Below are 24952 nucleotides of genomic sequence, written 5' to 3' on the forward strand. Positions count from 1 at the left end.
GTTATTTTGATGACATTGGTGTCGTTTTCATATGATTCGATACCGCTGAACACGAATATGACCTCAGATTTTCTGCTACACTCACCTACCACTCTCCACAGCCCCTCAGCCCCACCCCATTTTCACGATTTTCGAAATAACGTTATTTTGATGATGTTGGTTTCATTGCTATGGGAAAATTACATGAGTTCATTGTTATTGTACATAAAATTTCTCGTAGAATCAGGTACAGCACATGGCTCCCCCTCGAGGGGGGTGGACCCTTGAATTTTTTCTACGCAGAAAACGTAACAAATCTGTATGTGTACTGCACTGTACACTTATGGTATGCGCATTGTACAGTAACAATAAACTTATGTACCTAATTTTCCCATAGCAATGAAACCAATATCATCAAAATAACTTTATTTCAAAAATCGTGAAAATTGAGGGGGGCTGAGGGGCTCTGGAGGGAGAGGACTGGGCGATTGTAGCAGAAAATCTGAAGTCATATTTCGACTTTCGTGCTCAGCGGCATCGAATCATATGAAAACGACACCAATGTCATCAAAATAACGTTATTTCGAAAATCGTGAAAATGGGGGTGGGGCTGAGGGGCCCTGGAGAGGGCTAGGTGAGTGTAGCAGAAAATCTGAGGTCATATTCGTGTTCAGCGGTATCGAATCATATGAAAAGGATACCCTACTCGGCTACTCATTGATAATTATTTTTCTCAAAATTCCCATTTCACCCCCCACCCCTCTACGATACATTACTCCAAGTTTTCACCACGGCGCACCAAATCAAAAATTTCTAATAGTATATGATGTTTGGGGGCCAAAAATATATCCAAAAAACGTGTTTCCAAAATTGTACCTCGCAATCTCGATTGTTAACAGGCATAAAAAAATGAAAAAAAACGCCATTTTGAGGGGTAAATATGAGGGGAGGGAGTTGAAAATTTTTGTGGGGATATTTATCACGGATATACATAACTTCCAGAAAAATTTTCAAAATCGGTTGAAATGGAGCTGAGAAAAGTGTAATTGAATTTTGAAATTTCAAAAAAGGGGGTTCCCCAAAAAGGGGTGGTGGGGTGGATCGTGGATCTGAAATTTTTCACGCGGTAGTTTCTCGATGGTACCCACCTTCCATGCTAGAGTATCAAGATCAACCCGAACGCTCTCGGGGGCCGTTTCATCCCTCCTATGCCCCGATAGTTTATTTGTGTTTTTTAGAAACCCCCTCTCATTTGAATGGAATGCTTCCAGCTCCACCCCCCTGGGGGGGGTAGAACGACGGGGGGTAGAACGACAGTTGAATATCATTAGATCAGAAATTTTCAAATTTGAAGTAGATTCTTGTATTTAACCTCATTTTTTGCTAAAATACTTTTTTCCCAATGGAATGCTAATTAGTAATTCTCCTGGCAGTCCTGGCCTACTAAGGCGCTCTCTTCAGTAAAGAAAAGAGATTATGGCTATTATAGAGGATTCTCTCAGCCATCAGGCCACCAGGTTTACGAAGGTGCGTTTTCACTTCAGTTTTTGTTTTTAAAATTTTTTGAAACCTGTATTTATTTTTCTGAAGTTTTTGAAATAACTTTTTATGCAATTTCTAAAATGAGAATTCCCCCTGTGTTTCGTCCATGGCTCATAAGCCAATTCGGTGGACACGGTGCGATGAAAATCCATACACTACAAAAGGACCAAAGAAAGGTACTGACTTGACTATTTTGTGCTTCGAATATATTTTCGAGTAGGTTGGAATTTATGTTATGATTGGAATTTTTTGATTTTATGTTTAGCAATTATTGCTCGTGAAACGAGTTGAAAAATCCGTCTGCAAACCTTTTTATGGGTTCTTCAGCACGTTGAATTCAAACCGTGCGTCGAATACAAAATCATTGGGAAGTAAAGATGAACAGAAGGTAAGAGAGATTTATCTTATGATTATAAATAATATTTTGATTTCATATGTTTTTACTGCCGATTTTGTACGTGAAATTTGTAATTTGTTTATCTATATGTATTAATTTTTATTTGTATGTTTTTCACATTTTTTGTAGTCAACTATGGGGATAATTGGGCAAGGTACATTCTCCTTACCTTCTCGTTTAGTGTCAAGTTTTTTAGACACTTCAGATCATCTATCAGTTACTAAACCATCGGGAGAGCAAGATAAACCGGTAAGATTTTTGTATTCTTCAAAAATATTTTAAAAATTGGTCTAATGTATCTAATTTAAACATTTAACGTTCGCTTATCTTAAAGATATCAGCAGCAGCCACAATAATCGAAAATATTTTTCGTTCTGACGAGGTGAATTCCAAATGGTATTATAAAAGTTACTCGAAGACCCTAGAAGAGTAAGTTGGAACAAAAGGAAAAAAATGTAAGATTTTCGGATATGGAATTACGTACTTATACTTATGAAGTTATTAAAACTAATTTAATTAGCAAGTTATTTATTTTTTTTGCATTTTAGCGGTTTGGTATTGAATTGGATAAGCTTATGGGAGCTGAAAAAAATCTGTGTGAATTGTTGATGCATATCAAGTTGTATTTCGAAGTTGATACCGTATTTTTCAACTTTTTATCATGTTGCTTAGAGAATTTTCGTGTTACTAAAAATAGCAATTCTAATTGCCGATTCGCTCACCGCGTTAAACGTAATGGTCTAGATTCGATGTCTAAATATCTATCAATTAGATCAAACCCAGAAAATTATAACAGGGATTTAATTTTGCTAACGGAAACCGTTTTGAAAAACTATTTACATCGTGTAACCTTAAAGCGTCATGTTAATGGTGAAGATACCGAACGTAATTTTTCTTCGGTTTTTCCATCAATAAGTAAAACAAGAAACTTTGTTGATACAGTTTTAGGAGGGAATTATAGAGATGTAGTATGATTACGAGGTACTTCGCATTATATGTAATTTTTTGTTTTCTTGTTTTGTTCGTATTAAATGGGGATCCTCAGTGGCAAAAAAACTCACAATACAACATTTCTTTTTTGAAATGGAAAACAGTTTTGAATTTTTCAAGCCAAAAACAACTACTCTGATTCATTTCAATTAACAAAATAAGTAACAAACCAAATGTGTACACTGGAATAAAAAATTTATTTAGGTACGAAACACAAATCACAAATCAATGAAAATCAATCAACTAATAATCAAATAACATAATTTTCTATGGCGCGGTATACAGACAGTCGAAACAGTACGAGAGAGAGAAAAAAAAGCATAAAATATAATATCAAAAAGAGTACCATACTCATTACTCATAATATAAATACCTCCTCTAATGACTACTCGATTTGATAAAAATAAAATTAAAAAAAAAGTCAAATATATTCTATAGCAAAAGACGTGATAAACGTACTCGGATGTCACCATGTACGTCCTATGTACCACAGCCAAACAAAAAAAAAAAAGTAAAATAAGAATTTACGTACACGCGAATTTCCCCTACATCCATTTAAATTATCTCCGCGTATAACGAATACGACGAACTCACTGCTAAAATTTTTTCTTTCGATAAACATTTTTTCACAACCTTAAAAAATAATAATACATTAAAAAGAGGGTGATAATATAAACATATAAATAAAACGACTAGTATTGAATTTTACACATTTGGCAAAATGTTCTATAGTTATCGATTACATGAAAAAAGAAAGAGAAAAAAAACAAACCAACAAAAGAGAAACAGAGAAAGAAGAGCAAAATACCGACGATGATAATAATATAAAATGGAGAAAAAAAATATAGCGCGAAACACAAAATTCGTAAAGAAGAGCAAAAATAAGTAGGTATAATATAAGATGAGCGATTATGATGATGATATCGTAAAAACTATATCTACACACATGATGACTTTAATAATGGGAACGTTGAATAGTAGAGCTTTTTAATTAGTTAGCTGTAATATGTTCGACTTTATTCGGTACACCGTAATGGGATACGTCGCTTCCACTGCTTCCTTGAGACTCTCCAGGATCTGGAGCTGGAGCAGGTTTTGTGTTATTACGATTGTTCGTTTTGATCATCTTGTCCACATCGGGATATCTGATGCGAACCGAGTCGATCACGTCTAGTAAATTCTTAGCGTCGATGGCTAGGACGTGAGCTGAACTTAGCATGCTCCTGAGGAAGATAAAATTCAACATTAATTATATCAGAATATTCCATGAAAAATAAAAAAAAACAATAAAAAATTAATCCAAATAAAATGAGTTGAAACACAGAGAGCAGAAAAATAGGGTACCTAATCAGTAATTATTTTATGTGCAATTTTTAAACTGGTTCGAATAAGAAAAAAATAGGAAAAAATTGCTAACGGGAATTTTAGAGAGCGGAAAATCAATGGGCCTTAACTCATAGCATTTTTGAAACCAAACCAGTGTTTCTAAATTTTTGATAATTTTTCCAAATTGAAAAAGGTACAAAAATTTTTCAAACGAAAATTCTCATAAAATATTATTCGATTTCAATATTTTTCGACATGTATTTAAATTTGAACCATTCGAAGAAGAGTTTGAAAAGCAGTAAGAAAAAAAACTCAAGATGGCTTTTCTTCAAATAAAATCTTTTACAAACGAATTAATTCACTTTTTTTGGAATATTTGTACAGCAATTGATCTGTTTACAATCGAATTGAATCATTTATGAACGATTGGCGATTTAAAAAATTGATCGATTTCTTGGCGATTCGTTCGCAAACGGATGAACTAATTTACGATTCGAATCGAGTCATTCACCACTGATTAGCGATTGAATAAACTGATTGATTTCTAGGTGAATCATTCGCGAACGAATTGATTCGTATAAGTGACTCGTTCGTGAACGAATCGATTCATTTACTCAATTTTTGACGAATCATTCGCGAATGAAGGAACGAATTGATTCGTATGTATAAGTGACTCGTTCGCGAACGAATCGATTCATTTATTCAATTTTTGATGAATCATTCACGAACGAATCGATTCATTTATGTACTCAATTTTTGATGAATCATTCGCGAACGAATCGATTCATTCACCCAATTTTAGGTGAATCATTCACGAACGAATTGAATAATTTTTAGTGAATGATTCACGACGAATTGATTTTTGTGAATCATTCGCGAACGAACCGATTCGTGTAAGTGACTCGTTCGCGAACGAATCGATTCATTTACTCTATTTTTGATGAATCATTCCAGAACGAATTGAATCATTTTTTGTGAATCATTCGCGAACGAATTGATTTGTATAAATGACTCATTCGCGAACGAATCGATTCGTATAAGTGACTCATTCGCGAACGAATCGATTCATTCACTCAATTTTGGCCTTGGGTGAATCATTCACGAACAAATTGAATCATTTTTTGTGAATCATTCACGAACGAATTGAATAATTTTTAGTGAATCATTCACAAATCACAAACGAATTGAATCATTTTTTATGAATCATTCGCGAACGAACCGATTCGTGTAAGTGACTCGTTCGCGAACAAATCGATTCATTTACTCTATTTTTGATGAATCATTCGCGAACGTATTGAATCATTTTTTGTGAATCATTCGCGAACGAATTGATTCGTATAAATGACTCATTCGCGAACGAATCGATTCGTATAAGAGACTCATTCGCGAACGAATTGAATAATTTGTAGTGAATCATTTACAAAAACGAATTGAATCATTTTTAGTGAATCATTCACGAACGAATTGAATAATTTTTAGTGAATCATTCACAAACGAATTGAATCATTTTTTTATGAATCATTCGCGAACGAACCGATTTGTGTAAGTGACTCGTTCGCGAACGAATCGATTCATTTACTCTATTTTTGATGAATCATTCGCGAACGTATTGAATCATTTTTTGTGAATCATTCGCGAACGAATTGATTTGTATAAATGACTTATTCGCGAACGAATCGATTCGTATAAGTGACTCATTCGCGAACGAATTGAATAATTTGTAGTGAATCATTTACAAAAACGAATTGAATCATTTTTTATGAATCATTCGCGAACGAACCGATTCGTGTAAGTAACTCGTTCGCGAACGAATCGATTCATTTACTCCATTTTTGATGAATCATTAGCGAACGAATTGAATCATTTTTTGTGAATCATTCGCGAACGAATTGATTCGTATAAATGACTTATTCGCGAACGAATCGATTCGTATAAGTGACTCATTCGCAAACGAATCGATTCATTCACTCAATTTTAGGTGAATCATTCTCGAACGAATTGAATCATTTTTAGTGAATCATTCACGAACGAATTGAATCATTCTTTATGATTCATTTACTCCATTTTTGAAATTTTGATGAATCATTCGCGAAAAAATTGATTAGTATAAGTGACTCATTTGCGAACGAATCGATTCCTTTACTCAATTTTTGATGAATCATTCGCGAATGAATTGAATAATTTTTAGTGAATCATTCACGAACGAATTGAATCATTTTTTGTGAATCATTCGCGAACGAACCGATTCGTATAAGTGACTCGTTTGCGAACGAATCGATTCGTATAAGTGACTCATTCGCAAACGAATCAATTCATTCACTCAATTTTAGGTGAATCATTCTCGAACGAATTGAATACTGTTTAGTGAATCATTCACAAACGAATTGAATCATTTTTAGTTAATCATTCACAAACGAATTGAATCATTTTTTATGATTCATTTACTCCATTTTTGAAATTTTGATGAATCATTCGCGAAAAAATTGATTTGTATAAGTGACTCATTTGCGAACGAATCGATTCCTTTACTCAATTTTTGATGAATCATTCGCGAACGAATTGAATAATTTTTAGTGAATCATTCACGAACGAATTGAATCATTTTTTGTGAATCATTCGCGAACGAACCGATTCGTATAAGTGACTCGTTCGCAAACGAATCGATTCGTGTAAGTGATTCATTCGCGAACGAATCGATTCGTATAAGTGACTCATTCGCGAACGAATTGATTCATAAATTAAAGAATTGATCGATTCGTTGGCGAACGGTTCTTTCAAAAAATTAATCAATTCGTTCATGAATGATTCACCAAAAATTGAGGGTCGTAGGTATTAGTACCTACTTTGTAGGAATCGTGCAGACCTAGTGCCTCCCTTCCCTACCTCCTCTAACCCTCAAAAATGTGTAATTAGCTCGAATTTTTTCAATCAAAGATTCAAGTTAAATGACTGGAGAACTGATTTCCAATATTTTGCGGCACTTAGTCTCCTCCGCCCCCCCTTCAACACCTGCTTCAAATACCTTAAGCCCCTATCACGATCACAATATTAATTTTCCACTCGGGAATGATTTTTTTTAAAATTGTAGACGAATTTTTTGCAGTTTTGAAAATTGTTTGAAGTACAACCCCCCCCCCAAACCTCTTCTATCCCTCGAAAATGTTTAATCAGCTTCAATGTTTTCAATGGAAGATCTAAGTCAAATGACTAGAGAATCGATTTCTAATATTTTGTGGAATATACTCTCCTCCTCCCCCCACCTCACAACATCTGTTTTCAGAACCTCGAGCCTCAAACACGATCACAGTATTGAGAAGTAAAAAAATTTAGTTCATTTATACTCGTATTTTGAAAAAGTTCGATTTTTTGAAGTAAAAACGGACTTTTAAAAAAATAAAGGAGGGGAGAGAAATAAGCCGAGGCCAAATCTGAGGCAAAAGGGGAAAAAATAGCTCCTCTGCAACATTTTTTTGATAAAAGCGAATTTCAATAAAACCATAAGTTTGCCAATTGATACGATACTGATGAGTGATAACGATAAACTTACTTTCTATAAGACGAATCGACCATCGTATTGGAATAATTCTGGGCTAATTTCATGGCAGCCACCAACTCTTTCATATCTTTACTCAACACTTTATGAGCCATTTCAATCTATACGTTAAAAAAACATCATCAAATTCATTAAAACACGATTACCTCACCTTTAACATTAAACAAGCCAATCAATTCTTACCTCTTTATGAGCACTTTCCGGAAACACAGGAACAAGGATGTCGACACTACATAGTAAAGCTTTCAACTCCAACCCAACTTTTCTGACTAGTTCTAAGTATTCGTTAAATAAATTCTGCTGTACACCTGAAAATTGAAAAAAAAAAAATGCAACACATTATTACATCATGTAGATAGGTATCAAACAATCAAGGCCCTCTGCAACACACAGTCGAGTCCATAGAATTAAATTTATCACAATTATTGTAAAGCAAAAAAAAAATGCATATGTGTACTACAAAAATGCTCACCTTGGGAAAGAGTCATTATAGCTTTTACAACGTTGGTCGTACATTCGTACACTGTATCATTAGTACGGTCTAAATCGGCAGTAGGCGTTGGTTCCATTTTCTACGGATATACAATAATGAAGACATCGAATTAGCATAAATCATTCATTACAATACAAAACGTACAAACAGGTACCAATATAGATAATGAAAAGCGCAATATTTTAAACGCTTAAGACGAAGATGAATGCATCTTATATTCGTAGGTATGAATAATTGATTCACATAAATCATCACTTCTTCGGTTTTAATGATCTACTTAATATATTTACGAGTAGGTATGTTGATGTACCTTAGCGACGATAACGCGTTCTTCGGAATTCTGCGTACGAGAGCGATCCAGTGAGCCGGAATGTTTCCATGGGGGCGTACACGAACTCCGGCCATCGGCCGAATCACTATCTGATAAACTGGCTGCGACTGAGAGTCGTTTTTTCTGAAAAAATTAACACATTTGACATCAAAACAACGAGATTACACACTTTAAACAAATATCAGATAGTCAAGGAGCATAAAAAAAAGTCAAATTTGAGTCATTGTGTCACTTCTAGACCTACCAGATTAGTTTCCTCTTCGGCTAACCATTTGCCATCTCGTTCGGATTCGAATTGCTGTTGACGGAGACGACGTTCTAGTGATTCGATCTGTACATCTTGATCAGCTCCTGGGATACCTTCGGGTAAAACATTCTCACCGTAAGGAACTCCATCACTCTGAATCACAAAAATTAAATTTATTAATAAATATACTCGATCTTTTAAATAGGTAAGTGAATAGATATTTTCCTCAACCAGCAATAAAATACGAATAAATAAAAAAAATAAAAAAATAGCATAAAACATGAACGTGAGGAAATTTTTGCGCTGATTTTGAATAAAAAATTTCCTTCAGTTTCTTCGCTGGATTTAAATATTTTTTTCATGCATTTCAAAATTCTTCCTTCTATCTTACAGGTAAAGTAAATAATTTTAGAACGTGTTTGGTTCTTCAGAAAAATTATTTTCTCTGATATTACTTTTCTCAATCCTCAAGTTAAATTTGACCAACTTTCCAGATCATGCAAACGTCAACAACTCACAAAATAGCGATTGGGAGGAGGAGGGGGGGGGGTCGATTTTCTTCGAACGTCATCAGCAAGAAATGTTTAATCAATCAATTCATAAGTTTTGACGGGAATTTACGAAGCTAGGATCAGGAGCCGGAGTGGAGGGGGAGGGGGGTTGAGATGGCTCTAATTTTGAGAGCTCTAATTCTTTGTGTGATGATTTTTGATAAATCTTTCCAAATTTAGAGCCAAAATGCAGACTCGAGGCGAATTTGGACCCAATTTCTAGGGACGATACTACAAATGCATAGAAGGTTTTTGAGATGGAGGGGGGAAGGGGGTTCGACTGAAAATTTGTCGACTGATATAGAGGCGGAAAATATACCAATTTTGCCAATTGGCATCACATTCATAAGACTTGTAAAAAAATTTTATTTTATATTTTGGATTTTTTGGGTCATAAATGTGAATTTTTTAATTTTTAAAACAAGACATAAATTGGCCCGAGCGAAACCAGGATGAAAGATTTTGAAAATTTCGTTTCAAGAGGCCTAAAAACGATGTTTTTCTAGGAATAAAAGTTGACTTTGGAAAAAAAAGAAGACAGGGCCGAGTGAAGCAAGGGAAAAAAGTTTCGAAAATTTACATTTCGAGAGAACTAAAAATGATGGTTTTTTAAGCAAAAAGTTTATTTTTTGGCTTTCAACATTTTAGATTTTCAACGTTTTTTTTTTCAGATGTTAATTTTGAAAAATAAAACAGATTCGGCTCAAGTGAGGACGAAAGCTCTAGAAAATTTGTGTATCTTGATAGAACTAAAAATGATGTTTTTTATGCAAAGAGTTAATTTTTTGACTTGTAATTTTTTTTTTGATTAGAAATTTTAATTTTGAAAAAGAAGAGGGCAAAAGCTTTTGAAAATTTGTGCTTCGAGTTGAGAAGTAAAAAAAAAAGGGGTTTTCTTTCACCACAGACTCTTGTTTTGTCGACCCTTTCAAATAGCGTGGACCTGGGGCGAATTGCTCCCTTTGCCCCCTCCCCTCTCGACGTCCTTGTTGACTTTCACTCATTTTAATGCTTTTTACAAGGTTTTATATTATTTTCACTACTTTTTTACGAAATTTTCATCAAGTTTTATATATATATATTTTTTTTTCAGAAATACCATAATTTTTTTTCTTACTTTTTTCCTCATTTTTCCAACATTTTTTCAGTTCTTTATGATTTTCCTTAATTTTTAATGCTTTTTCTCAAACTTTTCCATCATTATAACAAGTTTTGAATAATGTTTCATGCAATTTTGATCAAGTTTTTCTCAAAATTTGAAGAAATGTCATCAGTATTCCGTTTTTGAAGTTTCCAGTTGTGATTCGGTCATTTCTAAAACCCCATAAGTCACAGATTTTTCGTTTTTCACTTTTTTTACGATTTTGATAGTATGTGGCGAGCTCTATCGGCTGGCGGTGGAATTTTTTTGTTTCGATCATTTTTTCCCGCCAAATCGCTCCGATTCAAAATCGAGTCATTTTTAAAACCCCGTAAGTCCGGACTTACGAGGTTTTAAAAATGAGTTGGTGTCAAAGCATCATCCGTACTATCATTTTTTCGAAGTTATTATTCGATTTTTTGTACTTTTTTCATGTTCTTTTTTTCAATAAAACATTTTTCTTTTTATAAAACAGCCAAAAAACTATTCCCAAGGAAACTCTTTTCAGTCCTTCCATTGAATTTCATCGTTTAGAAAGGTTTAGAAGCTTTTTAGGTCCTTCAGATGAAATTTTAAACCATATTCAGTTACAAAAATATCAGTCATTTTTAAAACCCCATAAGTCCACGCACTTCAAGGCGTAATATAGCGATGATGGCAAAACTTTTGAAATCCAAATTTGACCCAAAATACGTATTTTTGTATGCCCTTTCCATTTCTGATATCGGTTTTCACTTAAACGCGTAAGAATTTGCTTGAAACAGTTTTTTGTCTCTCCTGAAAAATTTAGGTCTTTGGACTTATGGGGTTTTAGAAATGACCGAATCTTGTATTAGTGCTATTATTTTTCGCGTTTTTATAATATTTTAACATATTTCCAATTTTTTCATCCAATTTTCGCTTAATTTTACCTAAATTTCATCATCATTATGATAATTTATACCGTTTTAATGATTTATTTATTTTTTTAAAAATAATTTTGACCATGTTTTATATATTTTTCATACATTATTTTGTCTTTCATTATTTTTTTTGTAATTTTTAGCATTTTATTATTTTTTTATGTTTTCCAAATATCATATTTTTGTATTTTTCTATCATTTTAACAAGTTTTTAATAAAGTTTTATGCAATTTTCAAAAAGTTTGAATTTACTGAATTTTTATTTTTATTTTTTTGACGATTTGCGATGACTTTAACGATTTATTTATTTTTAAAAGTCGATTTAACAATGTTTTATGCAATTTTCAGAGAAGTTTGTCAAATTTTAATAATACTTTATCAGTTTTTGGCGATTTACAAAAATTCAAATGTTTTTTTTTTGTGTTTTTATGTTATTTTATCATGTTTTTGGCACTTTTCACGCAATTTTTGCTTGTTTTTTTTTATTTGCATGAATTTTAATGCTTTATATGTGCCTTGCTTTTAAGTTATTTTCACAATGTTTTTTACAAGTTTCGCCCAAATTAATTTGAAAACTCCGTCACTTTTCTTTCCTATCATTTCAACAAGATTTAAAACTTTTTCAATCTTACAATTTTTGCTAAATGGGACTGCAATTTCATCAGTTTTCGGTGATCTTGCACCCAAAGTCAATTTTAATTCATAAATAAAAAATTTAAAAATAAATTGGGTGAATTTTTACAATTTTTCAAAATTTTGAAGCACATAACTAATATTTCTTAACATTTATTTGCAAAATTTCAAGGCTTTGAAACCTACTTTCTCTAGCCCATCTGTGTTCTGATTCTGAAACCCTCACATTCGTTTTCAAAAAGTTGTTTAGGGGGAAGGGGAAGGGGAAGGGGAAGGGAAAGGGGTACAGATATTGACTGTTTTCAAACATTTGGAACACACAACCTCCTTTCTAAACTAATTTTCTTAACGACAAAGGTATTTTTTCGATATTCACTTTACACGAATTTTCAAGTTTGAGGATCAAAATGTCTAATTTTTTTGGAAAACATAAAAATTCTATAAAAAAATCCCTCCAGTACCGAATTAGATGCATTTTTAGGGAAAATTCATGTGAACTAGGTAGTAGGTACATACAAAAGTATTTTGAAATTCTAAATTCTCAAGGAGTCTTCAGAACATTTCAAATCATTTTTTTTGCCGATAATTTCACCTCTTTGGAAATCCTTTGGCAATATGTCCACTTTCTTGAAATGTTGATAGGACAACAAAAAAAAAATTAATCGATTTGTAATACACAAATTTTGGACCTCGAAATCCATCCTCACACTTTTCACTTTACAATTGAAAAGTATCCCAAGTTCCCAAATGGCAGATAAATTTTCGAACCGGACAAAGCTAAACTAAAACAGCATCCAAAATAAATCTCCAGCCAATATTTTAAATGCTCAAGTGCAGTTCATTTTTTTTTTTTGGTTAATTTTTGAAAATCTTTGGCTTACAAATGAGAAAAAAAACACTGACTGAGGAAGCTTTGATTTTATCCTTTTTTGATCCAAGTTTGAATTTTTAAAAATTCATCAAAAATCAAAAAAACCGCTTTATTGACGCCTGAAATTCTGCCCGATGATGTATTTTTACATCTTCTTTCGACATTACCTTCGTCTGGTGTCAAAAAGACATCTCCAGCCAATATTTTAGGTGTTCAAGAGCATTTTTTGATTTTTTGATGAATTTTTTGAAAATCCTTGGGTCAAAAAATGAGGAAAAAATAAAAATTTCACCAAACTGACTGAGGAAGCTTTGATTTTATCCATTTTTGATCCAAATTTAAATTTTTAAAAATTCATCAAAAATAAAAAAAAGCGTTTTGACGCCTGAAATTTAAACTGATGATGTATTCTTGCATATTCTTTCGACTTTAGCTTCGTCTGATATCAAAAATACATCTGCAGCCAATATTTTAGGTGTTCGAGAGCATTTTTTGATTTTTTGATGAATTTTTTGAAAATATTTGAGTCAAAAATGAGAAAAAAATCAAAAGTTTGCCAATTTGACTGAAGAAGCTTTGATTTCTTCCATTTTTAACCCAAATTTGAATTTCCAAAAATTCGTCAAAAATCGAAAAAAGCACTTTGACGCCTGAAATTCTATCTGGTGATGTATTTTTACATTTTCTTTTAATTTAGCTTCGTTCGATGAAAAAATTTTCCATCACTTGAGATATTTTCCTCATATCATTTACAAATTTATTCATTCTTCAACTCCTCTTTTTTTCAAGTTCGTTCAAATCAACGCAGAAAAATTCCCTCAGCTCGTTTAAAAAATCTACAATATCGTAAAAATAAAATAAAAATGAAAAAAAAAATCATGCACAAATAAAACATAATTATTACAAAATAAAAACCCGTTTATATGTACACAACCACCGCATGCGTACAGCAAACCGCATAAAGACTCGGCCCCTTAACAGAAAACAAAGCTGCGAAAATAGAAAAAAAAAAAAAAAAAAAAAAATACAGATCTACTCGATGTGTGTGCTTGGACTGTGGAGTATGGAGGTAGGATCCAAGACGAACTAGATACGAAAAGGTCCAATCTACTCGTCCACGTTGCCTTCATAATCGTGTAAAAGTCTACTCGTGATGATACGTAAAAGATCCATTCGCACCGAAATCAAATACTCAACTAACATACGATAAAGAAAGAAAAAGGCTGAGAGAACCTCGCAAATAAAAAATAAAAAAAATTCAACGAAAAAGCTATATATAAGGTAAAATCGGAGCGAAATCAAACAGCAAAAAAAAATTACAAACACTCTCGATTGTGGTGTCGTAGAAACGTCTGCACAAAAAAAAATAATAAAAAATGAGAAAATATGTAAAACTAAACGAAACGATGCAGAAAATAAATCAGTGATGTGTTTTTTTTTCGACATGCACATGCAAAATAATATGTAACTCCAAGAAGATGAAAAAAAAAATAGATCACAACTACGAAATGAAAACACGAGAAAATAAAAAAAAGTCAATGCATCAAAAAACCAACGAATTTATAAAAAAACAAAAAATCAGTTCGAACCTCGTCCTTAACGCTACCAACGACCGAAGAGGAATCCACTGATCGGCTCATTCTATGCGGTATCTTACTCATCACCGCTCGGTAACTGACCGGTTCGCTAATTTCACTCGACGATATAGAAAACGATTTCCTCGGCCCATCGATATGACCTACGCGAGCACTGAGCTTCGCAGCCCCCGTAGCACCGAAATTTCTGGGCAAAGATTTGTTAGAAATAGAAGAAGCCGCCGCTGTAACAGCCGAAGTAGCTGTTTTGGTGGGTTCGTGAGACGGCGACACAGAACAATGATTCAAGGTAGTCGCTTGTGGAACCGCCATCGACGAAGACGGCGTTTGATGATGGCTATGGCTATTGCTAATCGTATTTGTACAACTAAGACTAGAATGAGCGATAGAGAAACCGCTGCTTATAGAATTCAAGCTTTGCAAAGAATTTCCAGCAGAGATAGTATCACTATAGCCAGAACCGCTATTTTCTTTAAAGTCTACCGCTATCGTGTTGAACGCAGAGGCCGGAGTTGTATACACGGATGGATTCAAACCGCGGGCTTCGTTTTCTTTCAGTAAGTGCACAAGTACCTCGGGATTTTGAGCGACTATGTAGGAAGATACCGGAGCCGGGTTACGGTCTAGTGAGCCCAGAGTTGTGGATGTATTGCTGCTGCAGATGTCTACGCCTCCGGCCGGATATCGGCTCGGTTTTGGAGGTGGGAGTACTTCGTCGGAGCCGGTTGAACCTGGAAGAAAGAGGATTTTTTTTTGAGCAAAAATGGTCCTCATCTTAAAGAAAGAAAATTTGTATTTTGGCTGGTGCTATGTCTAACTTACTCCAAGATAGTCCGTGAACTCTCCGATTTTCTCGTCGTACGGTTTCTTGCTGTTGGTGGCGTTCGTCCAATAGGATTTCACTGAAATAAATAAATCAGATTATTAATTAATATTGCAAAACTACAATACAATTTAAAAAATCAATCCTAATCAATGTTTCCTGATTCTATGATCAAATTTTTTGGTGAGAGAAAGGATAAGTAAAAGTGATTTTCCAAAGAGATTGCAGCAGTATTTTTTTTTTTTTTGAAAATAGAGAACGTACAAAAAAAATGAACCTTGCACAATTCAAAAGAGACACATCGTAGGTTAAATTTCCAGGTACTGAAAATTTCATTTAAGGCTACGAGTCTGGCATATGACAATAGGAATAATTACAACCCCCCCCCCCCACCTATACTCTCTGAGACAACTTTTTCTTCAAGGGGACATCAAAAAGAAACATTTTAAAGCCAACTTGCTAAGAAAACAGTTGGCTCTACAATCAAAATGGCAGCCATTTTGGTTTCAAACAGTTTTGAGCAGTTCTGGAGGCTCCAGCGGATTTCCGAAACTTAAAATTTCATCAAATGCACTTGGAAAGCCGAAATTCATCCTGTAAACTAATTTCAATACCATATGAAGTCGACAGCAGGTGAATTTCATGTCGTTTTGGAGCCTCCAGCAAATTTTCGAAACTTGAAATTTTCCTTTAGCACGCGCTGTGCAGACAGAATTTCTGCTTTACAATTTCACTCGATGACATTTTGTACTTTCAAGCTTCAAAAATGCACTGGAGACTCCAGTATTATTCCAAAAGTCGCTGGAGGCTCCAAAACAACATGAAATTCGCCTACAGTTGACTTCATAGGGTGTTGAAATTGGTTTACAAAATGGATTTGGGCTTTATAAGTGCATTTTATGAAATTTTATGGAGATTTCAAGTTTCAAAAATGTACTGGAGGCTCCAGTAATTTCCAAAAAGTCGCCGGAGACTCAAAAACGACTTGATATCAACCAACAGTCATAAATTTCAGCTTTCCAACTTCATTTTATAAAATTTTGTGGACATTTCAATTTTCAAAAATCTGCTGGAGGCTCCAGTAATTTTCAAAAAAACGCTGGAGGCTCAAAAACGACTTAAAATCCACCTACAGTCGACTTCATATCGTATTGAAATTAGTTCTCAGCAGGAAGTTCGGGTTTCCAACAACATTTTATTTTCGAAAATGTACTGGAGGCTCCAGTAATTTTCAATAAGTAGCTGGAGGCTTCAAAACGCCTTTAAATCCACCTGCAGTTGATTTCATATCACATTGAAATTATTTCGGACAATGGATTTCGGTTTTCCAACTATATCAAAGTTTCAAAAATGTACTGGAGGCTCCAGGAATTTCCAAAAAGTCGCCAGAGACTCTAAAACGACTTGAAATCCACCAGCAGTCATAAATTATAGCTTTCCAACTTTATTTGATGAAATGTGGTGGAAATTTCAATTTTAAAAAATCTGCTGGAGGCTCCAGTAATTTCCAAAAAGTCGCTGGAGGCTCCAAAACGACTTGAAATCCACCTATAGTCGACTTCATATCGTATTAAAATTAGTTGGAAGCGTGAATTTCGGTGTTCCAACTACAGTTAACTTTCGAAAATGTACTGGAGGCTCCAGTAATTTCCAAAAAGTCGTCGGGCACTCTAAAACTACTTGATATCCTCCAGCAGTTATAAATTTCGGCTTTCCAACAGCATTAGATGAACCTTTATGAAAATTTCAAGTTTCAAAAATCTACTGGAGGCTCCAAGAATTTTCGAAAAGTCGCTGGAGGCTCCAAAATGCCGTATACCTGCTAGCAGTCGACTTAATAACGTGTGTAACTTGGAGTGCAGCGTGAATTTCGGATTTCCATTTTCCATTTATGAAATTTTGTGAAAATGTCAATTCTCAAATATCTGCTGGAGGCTCCACTAGTTTCCAAAAAGTTGCTAGAGGCTCCAAAGCGACTTGAAATCCACCGAAAATCGACTTCATGGCGTATTGAAATTAGTTTGTACAGTGAATTTCGGGTTTATCACTCCACTTGGTGAAATTTTATGGAAATTTCAAGTTTCAAAAATTTACTGGAGGCTCCAGAATTCCTTAAACCTACCAGCAGGCGACACTAAATGTGTTTGAGTTGTAGTTCAGCGTGAATTTCGGATTTCCAACATCATTTGATAAAATTTTGTGGAAATTTCAAGTTTCAAAAATCTACTGGAGGCTCCAGAACTGCTCAAAATGGTTTGAAACCAGTTTCCGATCGATTTGGCAGGTCAAAAATAGCATATATCCTAAATTTAAGCTTTCTAGGTCAATTTGGTAAAATTTCGATTTTTCCCCTCGTTTTTGACCTAAATTTAATTTTCAAAAATTCTCCAAAAAAATGATCCAAAATCTAAAAAAAAATAGCGATCGAGTAGCCATAATTTTGGCAATATTTTTCCAACACATTTCGAGAATCACTTTTAACATGAAAAAGAAAAAATTGACCACCGGTGACTTTCATGTCATTTTGAGCCTCCGGCGACTTCTTAAAAATCCCTGGAGTCTCCAGAAAATGTTTGAAACTGTGAGTTTTTTAAAAATTTCATCAAAAGAGGTGGTTTCAAGTAGTTTTGAAGTTTCTAGAAATTTTGGAAATTCCAGTTTTCCAAAAAACACCACAAAACCTGTAATCATAAGCACCGGAGGCTCCAGTAATTTCCAAAAAGTCGCTGGAGGCTTCGAAATGACTTGAAATCCACCTGCAGTTATAACTTAATAGCGAATTGAAATTATTTCTTTCAAGTTTTGAAAATCTACTGAAGGTTCCAGTAATTTCCAAGAAGTTGCTGGAGGCTCCAAATCGACTTGAATCCACCAGCTGTCGACTTCATAACGTATTTAAATTAGTTTGCAGAGTGAATTTCGGTTTTTCAGCTACATTTGATGAAATTTTGTAGAAATTTCATCTTTTTAGAAATCTAATGGAAGCTCCAAGAATTTTTAAAAAGTCGCTGGAGGCTCCAGAATTGCTTAAACCTTCTAGCAGTCGACACAATAACGTGTTTTAGTAGGAGTTCAGCGTGAATTTCGGATTTCCAACTTCATTTGATAAAATTTCGTAGAAATTTCAATTTTCTAAAGTCTACTGGAAGCTCCAGAACTGCTCAAAATGGGTTGAAACCGTTTCCAATCGATTTGGTAGGTCGAAAATAGGGCATAATTCAAATTTCAGCTTTCTAGCTCAATTTGATAAAATTTTTGATTTTTTTCTCATTTTTGGGCTTTTGGTTTTTAAAAATTCACCAAAAAATGGCCAAAAATCTCAAAAAGTGCGATTGAGGTGCTATAATTTTAGAAATTTTTTCCCCATTACCGGCTCATTTTGATAATAATTTTCAACATGAGTAAAAAAAATATACTTTTGGGAATAATTTTTTTTTCAAAAAAAAGAAGAAAAAGATGCCCTAAAATTTCGAAACGAGCAATTCAGCAGCTAAAACTCGGATAATTTTCTTTACTGGTACTTACCATTTTAACAACCAAGACATTTTGAGAACAATTTTATGTAATGTTCTAGTGAGAAAAAGGTTTCTTGAGGGAACCAAATTTTTATTAAAAATGAAAAAAAAAACGCTCTAAAATCTCAAAAATTGTATTTGAACATCTAAAATTTTGGGAATATTTTTTGAAAAGCCATAGTTATTCTACGTAACTACCGGTGAGTTTCGAGAACCACTTTCAACGTAGTGAAAATAATATTTTCAAACCAAAAATCTCAAAATGTCCGATTGAGATGTAAAAACTTGGAAAACTTTTTCCACACAAGTTGAAAAAAGTGTTTTTTTGTAAGTCCGATTTTTATTTTAAGAAAAAACACATGTGGAAAAAAGTGTGCATTTTTTGATCCAATTTAAAAATAATACAAAAAAAAGTTCCAAAACCCATATTGAACAGCTGTTGTTGGTCAATTTTGAGCTTTAAAATTACCTAATTACTGCGTAAAAATGGTCCGTTAAAGATTGGATTTAGAAGATTGTTCGATTGAGATGATATTATACGAGTAAGTATATGTAATCAAGAAGAAATTTTCATCAGACTACTGATTGTGTGATGACCTATTATGATAAAACTATCATATTTCAGAGCAATATTTTTCTGTATGTATTGACTACAGGCTATATTCAATATTAAATGTTGAAATAATATTACACGTTCTATCGTACGAATGAACCGACTATCAGACTATAGTCAGTTCATTCTTACGATAGAACGATGTAAAATTATTTTTCGTCTTTATAATAATCGTAGTGAAGAAGAAATTAATGAAGTAAGGATGTTTTACAATATTTAGGTATATAAATATATTTTTAGAACTTGAGAAACGAGACCTTTCTGCAGAAAAGGAACAGGCTCATATTTTTTGTGTACTGACTACTCAGTATTAACCTATAAAGATACCTAATTCTGATTGTGATTAATTATATCGAATACCTACCGTCATAGTTTCAATGTTTCATTAATTTTGTTTTGTTTTTTAGAATAACCTGAACACAGAAGTTGCTAAAGCAGAATCCCCCTTCATATCCCGAACATTTATAGACGATTACGAAGATTTAATGGACGCCGAATTTTATTTCCTCGCTAAAGAAGAACAGAATAAAAAGAAAGAGTAATCTCACATACAAAACGTTCTTTCGAGTCTCGTTTGGATGGATACGATACCAATGTTGTAGTGGATGGAAAAAAAGTAAACAGCTAAAGTCAACGAACATTAAAAGAAAAAACGTCTCCTTTGAAATCGCGCGACAGATTTGCCAATTTACACACCAGAATGGTTGTACTATTATCCTTTTGTAATTTCGAAGATGGCGGAGAAAATCCGAATAATTTTAACAGGAAAACAAATACCAGTTTTTAATTCTGTTATTTCATAGGGCATTTACATTCGAAAACCAGTGATATAATTCATAACTTTACGGGGGGGGGGGGGGATTTAACATCTAAAGATTTAAAGAACTAAAGGAAGTGCTTCGACTGAGTGGTTAGAAAGGTTTGGGGTTTGAAACCGTTATCGACGTGTTATTATGTATTAAGAATGAAAAGCCTCTATTCAAGGGCAAATTGACAACATTTTCGAAATAAATTTAGTTCTAAAATTTTTGTTTTTATTTCGTGAGTTCCAACTATGTAGTAAAATCACCACTTCCTTATGCTTGTTTGCCAAAACGTATTTGTCTGAAGTAATAGAAAAAATACACTCAAAAGCCAACGGAAAAAGTTGTGTTTTTACAGGAGAAAACTTCGACTAGTACGTAGGACTCGTAGAAAATTTTTGGAACTGGACAAAACTAGATTCAAAGAGCATGCAACAATTTATCACCAGCCAAAATTTCAAGTGCTCAACTACATTTTTCGATTTTTGGTGAATTTTTAAAATTCAAAAGGTCGAAATATTCAGAAAAAAAACAAAATTTTTCCAAATTAACCCAGAAAGCTGACATTGGAAATCTACCCCATTATCGACCTGCTAAATCGATTGGAAACGGTTTCAAGCAGTTTTGAGTAGTTCTGGAGCCTCCAGCGGATTTTTGAAACTTTAAATTTCATCAAATGCAGTTGGAAAGTCGAAATTCATTCTGTAAACTAATTTCAATACGCTATGAAGTCAACTGCAGGTGAATTTCATGTCGTTTTGGAGCCTCCAGTGACTTTTAAAAAATTCATAGTCTCCATCAGATTTTTGAAACTTGAAATTTTCCTTTAGTTAGCACTGTGCAGAGAGAATTTCAGCTTTACAACTTCTGCACTTGATGACATTTTGCACCATCCAGCTTCAAAAATGTACTGGAGACTCCAGTACTATCCCAAAAATCGCTAGAGGCTCCAAAACGACTTGAAATCCATGTGGAGTTGACTTCATAGGGTATTGAAATTAGTTTAGAGAATGAATTTCGGCTTTCCAAGTGCATTTGATAAAATTTTATAGAAATTTCAAGTTTAAAAAATCTGCTGGAGGCTCCATGAATTTTCAAAAAGCCGCTGGAGGCTCCAAAACGACTTGAAATCCACCTGACGTTGACTTCATAGGGTATTGAAATCAGTTTACAGAATGAATTTCGGCTTTCCAGGTTCATTTTGATGAAAAGTTTCAAAAATCTACTGGAGGCTCCAGAACTACTCAAAATGGTATGAAACCGTTTTCAAACGATTTGGCAGGTCGAAAATAGGATATATCACAAATTTCAGCTCTCTAGGTAAATTTAGTAAAATTTTCATTTTCCCATTTTTTTGGCCTAAATTTGATTTTCAAAAATTCACCGGAAAAAATGATCCAAATTTGGCAATATTTTTCCAGCACATTTTAAGAATCACTAACATGACAGAGAAAAAATTGACCGCAGGTGAATTTTAAGTAGTTTTGAGCCTCCAGCGACTTTTTGAAAATTCCTGGAGTCTCCACCAAATTTTTGAAACTGCAAATTTTTTCAAAATTTTATCTAAAGGTGGTTTCAAGTAGTTTTGAAGCTTCCAGAAACTTGGTAAATTTCAGTTTTCCAAAAAACACCATGAAACCTGTGATCATAAGCACTGGAGGCTCCAGTAATTTCCAAAACGTTGCTGGAAGCTCCAAAACGACTTGAAATCTACATGCAGTCGACTTCAAAGTGTATTGAAATTATTGTTTTCAAGTTTCAAAAATCTGCTGGAGGCTCCATGAATTTTCAAAAAGTCGCTGGAGGCTCCAAAACGACTTGAAATCCACCTGCTGTTGACTTCACAGGGTATGGAAATTAGTTTACAGAATGAATTTCGGCGTTCCAAGGTCATTTGATGAAAAGTTTCAAAAATCTACTGGAGGCTCCAGAACTGCTCAAAACGGTTTGAAACCATTTCCAATCGATTTGACAGGTCTAAAATAGCATATATCCTAAATTTCAGCTTTCTAGGTAAATTTGGTAACATTTTTGATTTTTCCCTCATTTTTGATCTAAATTTGATTTTCAAAAATTCACCAAAAAAATGATCCAAAATCTCAAAAAAAGCAACCGAGCAGCTATAATATTTTTGGAATATTTTTCCAGCACATTTTTCGAATTACTTTTAACATGAAAGAAAATTGGCTGCAGGTGAATTTCAAGTCATTTTGAGCCTCCAGCAACTTTTTGAAAATTCTTGGAGTCTCCAGAAAAATTTTTAAACTATGAGTTTTCTCAAAATTTTATCAAAAGAGGTGATTTCAAGTAGTCTTGACGCTTCCAGAAACTTTGAAAATTCCAGTTTTCCAAAAAACACTATAAAACCTGTAATCATGAGCACCGGAGGCTCCAGTAGTTTCCAAAAAGCCGCTGGAGGCTCCAAAATGATTTAAAAACCACCAGCACTGGACTTCATATCGTATTTAAATTTGTTTACAGGTTGAATTTCGTTTTTACAGCAACATCTAAGTTTTCAAAATATACTGGAGGCTCCAGTAATTTCCAAAAAGTCGCTGGAGGTTTCAAAACTGCTTGAAATCCACCAGCAGACGACTTTATATTGTATTGAAATGAATTTGCAGCCTGAATTTCGGTTTTCCAGCTACATTCAAGTTTAAAAAAATGTGCTGGAGGCTCCAGTAATTTCCAAAAAGTCACTGGAGGCTCCAAAACGACTCGAAATCCACCGGTAATCTTCTTCATACCATATTGAAATTGGTTTGCAGAATGAATTTCGGCTTTATAACTCCATTTCATAAAATTTTGTGTAAATTTCAAGTTTCAAAAGTCTACTGGAGGCTCCAGAACTGCCCAAAATGATTTGAAACCGCTTCCAATCGATTTGGCAGATCGAAAATAGGCCAAATCCCAAATTTCAGCTTTTTAGGTGAATTTAGTAAAATTTTGATTTTTTTTTCTCATTTTTGAGCTAAAAGTTTTTAAAAATTTCCCAAAAAATGACTCAAAATCTCAAAAAGTGCGATTGAGTTTCTATAATTTCGGATATTTTTTCCCCCTCACCGGATCATTTTGAGAATAATTTTTCATCGTCTCATTCAATCAATAATTAAAGTACATAATTTGAGGACAAATTTCAATACATGTGGAAAAAAGTGTGTATTTTTTGATCCAATTTGAAAAAAAAAACCGTTCCAAACCCCATATTGGACAGCTACAAGTATAATTCTCAAAAAAAAAAAAAAAAGCACCAGGATTTCAAAATACGTATCCAATGAGGAAGTTTCGATTCATTTAATGGGAAAAGTGAAAATAACAAATTATAGAATACCGTTGATGGTTAATTTTGAGCTATAAAATTACCTAATTAAGTAAAATGTTCCGTTAAAGATTTGATTTAGAAGATTGTTCGATTGAGATGATATTAAATGAGTATAAATGAAAGTAATCAAGAAGAAATTTTCATCAGACTACTGATTGTGTGATGACCTATTATGATAAAACTAGAATCTTTCAGAGCAATATTTTTCGGTATGTATTGACTACAGATAGTTCAATATTAAGTATAGTATGTTGAAATGATCTTACACGTTCTATCGTAAGAATGAACACATTCTTACGATAGAACGTGTAAAATTATTTTTTGTCTAGTTATACCTAATAATCGTATAGTGATGAAGAATTTAATAATATAAGCATGTTTTACAATTATGGTACGGCAGTATAGGTAGGTGTCTTTTTTTTCACATTAACTAATAATCTTTTCGCTTAAATATTTTTAAGGAATGCGATCAGTCGATCACATCCGTGACAAAGTCAAACATGTCCCCATTGACAAAAGTGAAATCATTATTGATTAAAATTATTGATTTTGTTTTGTTTTTTAGAATGATCTAAAGAAAGAAATGGCTACAGCAGAATCGCCTTTTGTATCACGAACATTTATAGATGATTACGAAGATCTAATGGACACAGAATTTAATTTCCCTGCTTAAGAAGAGATGATCAAAAGAATGAATAGTCCAGCATACAACAAAACGTTCTTCAGAGTCACGTTTGGAGCAGACACCGGAAACAATGTAATGAATGGAAAAAAAGTCAACCTACAGGCCAACGAATACATTACAAGAAAAACGTCTCCTTTGAATTCGCTCGACAAATTTACCAATTCACACACCGTAAAATGGCTGCACTAATTATCTAACCTTTGGTAATTTCGAATATGACGGAGAAAATTGAAAAATCTTCTAACAGAGAAAAAAAAATACCAGTTTTTAATTTTTGCTATCTAATAGGGCAGTTACATTGGAAAACCAGTGATAATTTTACGGGGGGATATTTTAACATCTAAAGAAGTGGTCTAAAAGAAATTGGGATTCGAAAGTATTATAGATGTGTTATTAGGTATTAAGAAAGAAAACGCTTTATTTAAAGGTAAATTAACCGCATTATCGAAATGCAATATATAGTTATACAATTTTTGTTTCTATTTCATGAGTTCCAACTATGTAGTAAAATCACCACCTCCTGAAGCTTTGTTTTTAGGTAGTTTATTTTTTTGAACAGTGAATTTTTGTTTACATATTTCAGGTTATTAATAGCAGAGGCATTTTAATTTTGTGAAATAAACATGACTGTAATAATTAC

General features: G+C 33.5%; 2 protein-coding genes across 10 annotated transcripts in view; one reads left to right on the top strand and one right to left on the bottom strand.

Moving 5' to 3' along the window:
- Window positions 1-1507: 1507 nt before the first annotated feature.
- LOC135847152 (uncharacterized) lies at window positions 1508-24951 on the top strand. 3 transcript variants are annotated; one of them, XR_010559100.1, is made up of 6 exons: window positions 1508-1697; window positions 1787-1909; window positions 2048-2167; window positions 2253-2373; window positions 19910-23836; window positions 24193-24951. XR_010559100.1 is itself a non-coding variant. In XM_065366598.1 (5 exons), exons 1-4 carry the CDS (start codon window positions 1602-1604, stop codon window positions 2349-2351), a joined length of 438 nt encoding a protein of 145 aa, XP_065222670.1. In that variant the 5' UTR covers window positions 1508-1601; the 3' UTR covers window positions 2352-2373; window positions 2467-3476. The 3 variants fall into 3 exon arrangements, 2 of the variants coding, with proteins under 2 accessions (XP_065222670.1, XP_065222664.1); XM_065366598.1 differs by lacking the exons at window positions 19910-23836; window positions 24193-24951 and adding an exon at window positions 2467-3476; XM_065366592.1 differs by lacking the exons at window positions 19910-23836; window positions 24193-24951 and having other exon boundaries at window positions 2253-2441.
- LOC135847113 (focal adhesion kinase 1-like) overlaps window positions 3087-24952 on the bottom strand; it is a 145709-nt gene continuing 123843 nt past the window's right edge. For 6 of the 7 annotated variants that reach the window (XM_065366572.1, XM_065366559.1, XM_065366532.1 and 3 more), the window contains 8 exons: window positions 15374-15453; window positions 15035-15282; window positions 8856-9011; window positions 8591-8734; window positions 8260-8359; window positions 7971-8095; window positions 7782-7888; window positions 3087-4131 (listed from right to left, as the gene is read on the bottom strand). In XM_065366572.1, the coding sequence (XP_065222644.1) occupies window positions 3900-4131; window positions 7782-7888; window positions 7971-8095; window positions 8260-8359; window positions 8591-8734; window positions 8856-9011; window positions 15035-15282; window positions 15374-15453 (1192 nt within the window). In that variant the 3' untranslated portion in view covers window positions 3087-3899. The remainder of the gene's footprint in view (window positions 4132-7781; window positions 7889-7970; window positions 8096-8259; window positions 8360-8590; window positions 8735-8855; window positions 9012-15034; window positions 15283-15373; window positions 15454-24952) is intronic. The other variant, XM_065366551.1, reaches the window with a different exon arrangement.

The sequence above is a fragment of the Planococcus citri genome, chromosome 1 (genome assembly GCF_950023065.1).
Source record: "Planococcus citri chromosome 1, ihPlaCitr1.1, whole genome shotgun sequence".
Taxonomy (NCBI): Eukaryota; Metazoa; Arthropoda; class Insecta; order Hemiptera; family Pseudococcidae; genus Planococcus; species Planococcus citri.

What these genes read in the sequence shown, in the direction of transcription:
- LOC135847152 (XM_065366598.1), top strand. Translation starts at nt 1,602, where the DNA reads ATGAGAATTCCCCCTGTGTTTCGTCCATGGCTCATAAGCCAATTCGGT. An exon ending in TACAAAAGGACCAAAGAAAG is followed by an intron (nt 1,698 to 1,786) that starts GTACTGACTTGA and finishes TTTTATGTTTAG; the next exon opens with CAATTATTGCTCGTGAAACG. An exon ending in GAAGTAAAGATGAACAGAAG is followed by an intron (nt 1,910 to 2,047) that starts GTAAGAGAGATT and finishes CATTTTTTGTAG; the next exon opens with TCAACTATGGGGATAATTGG.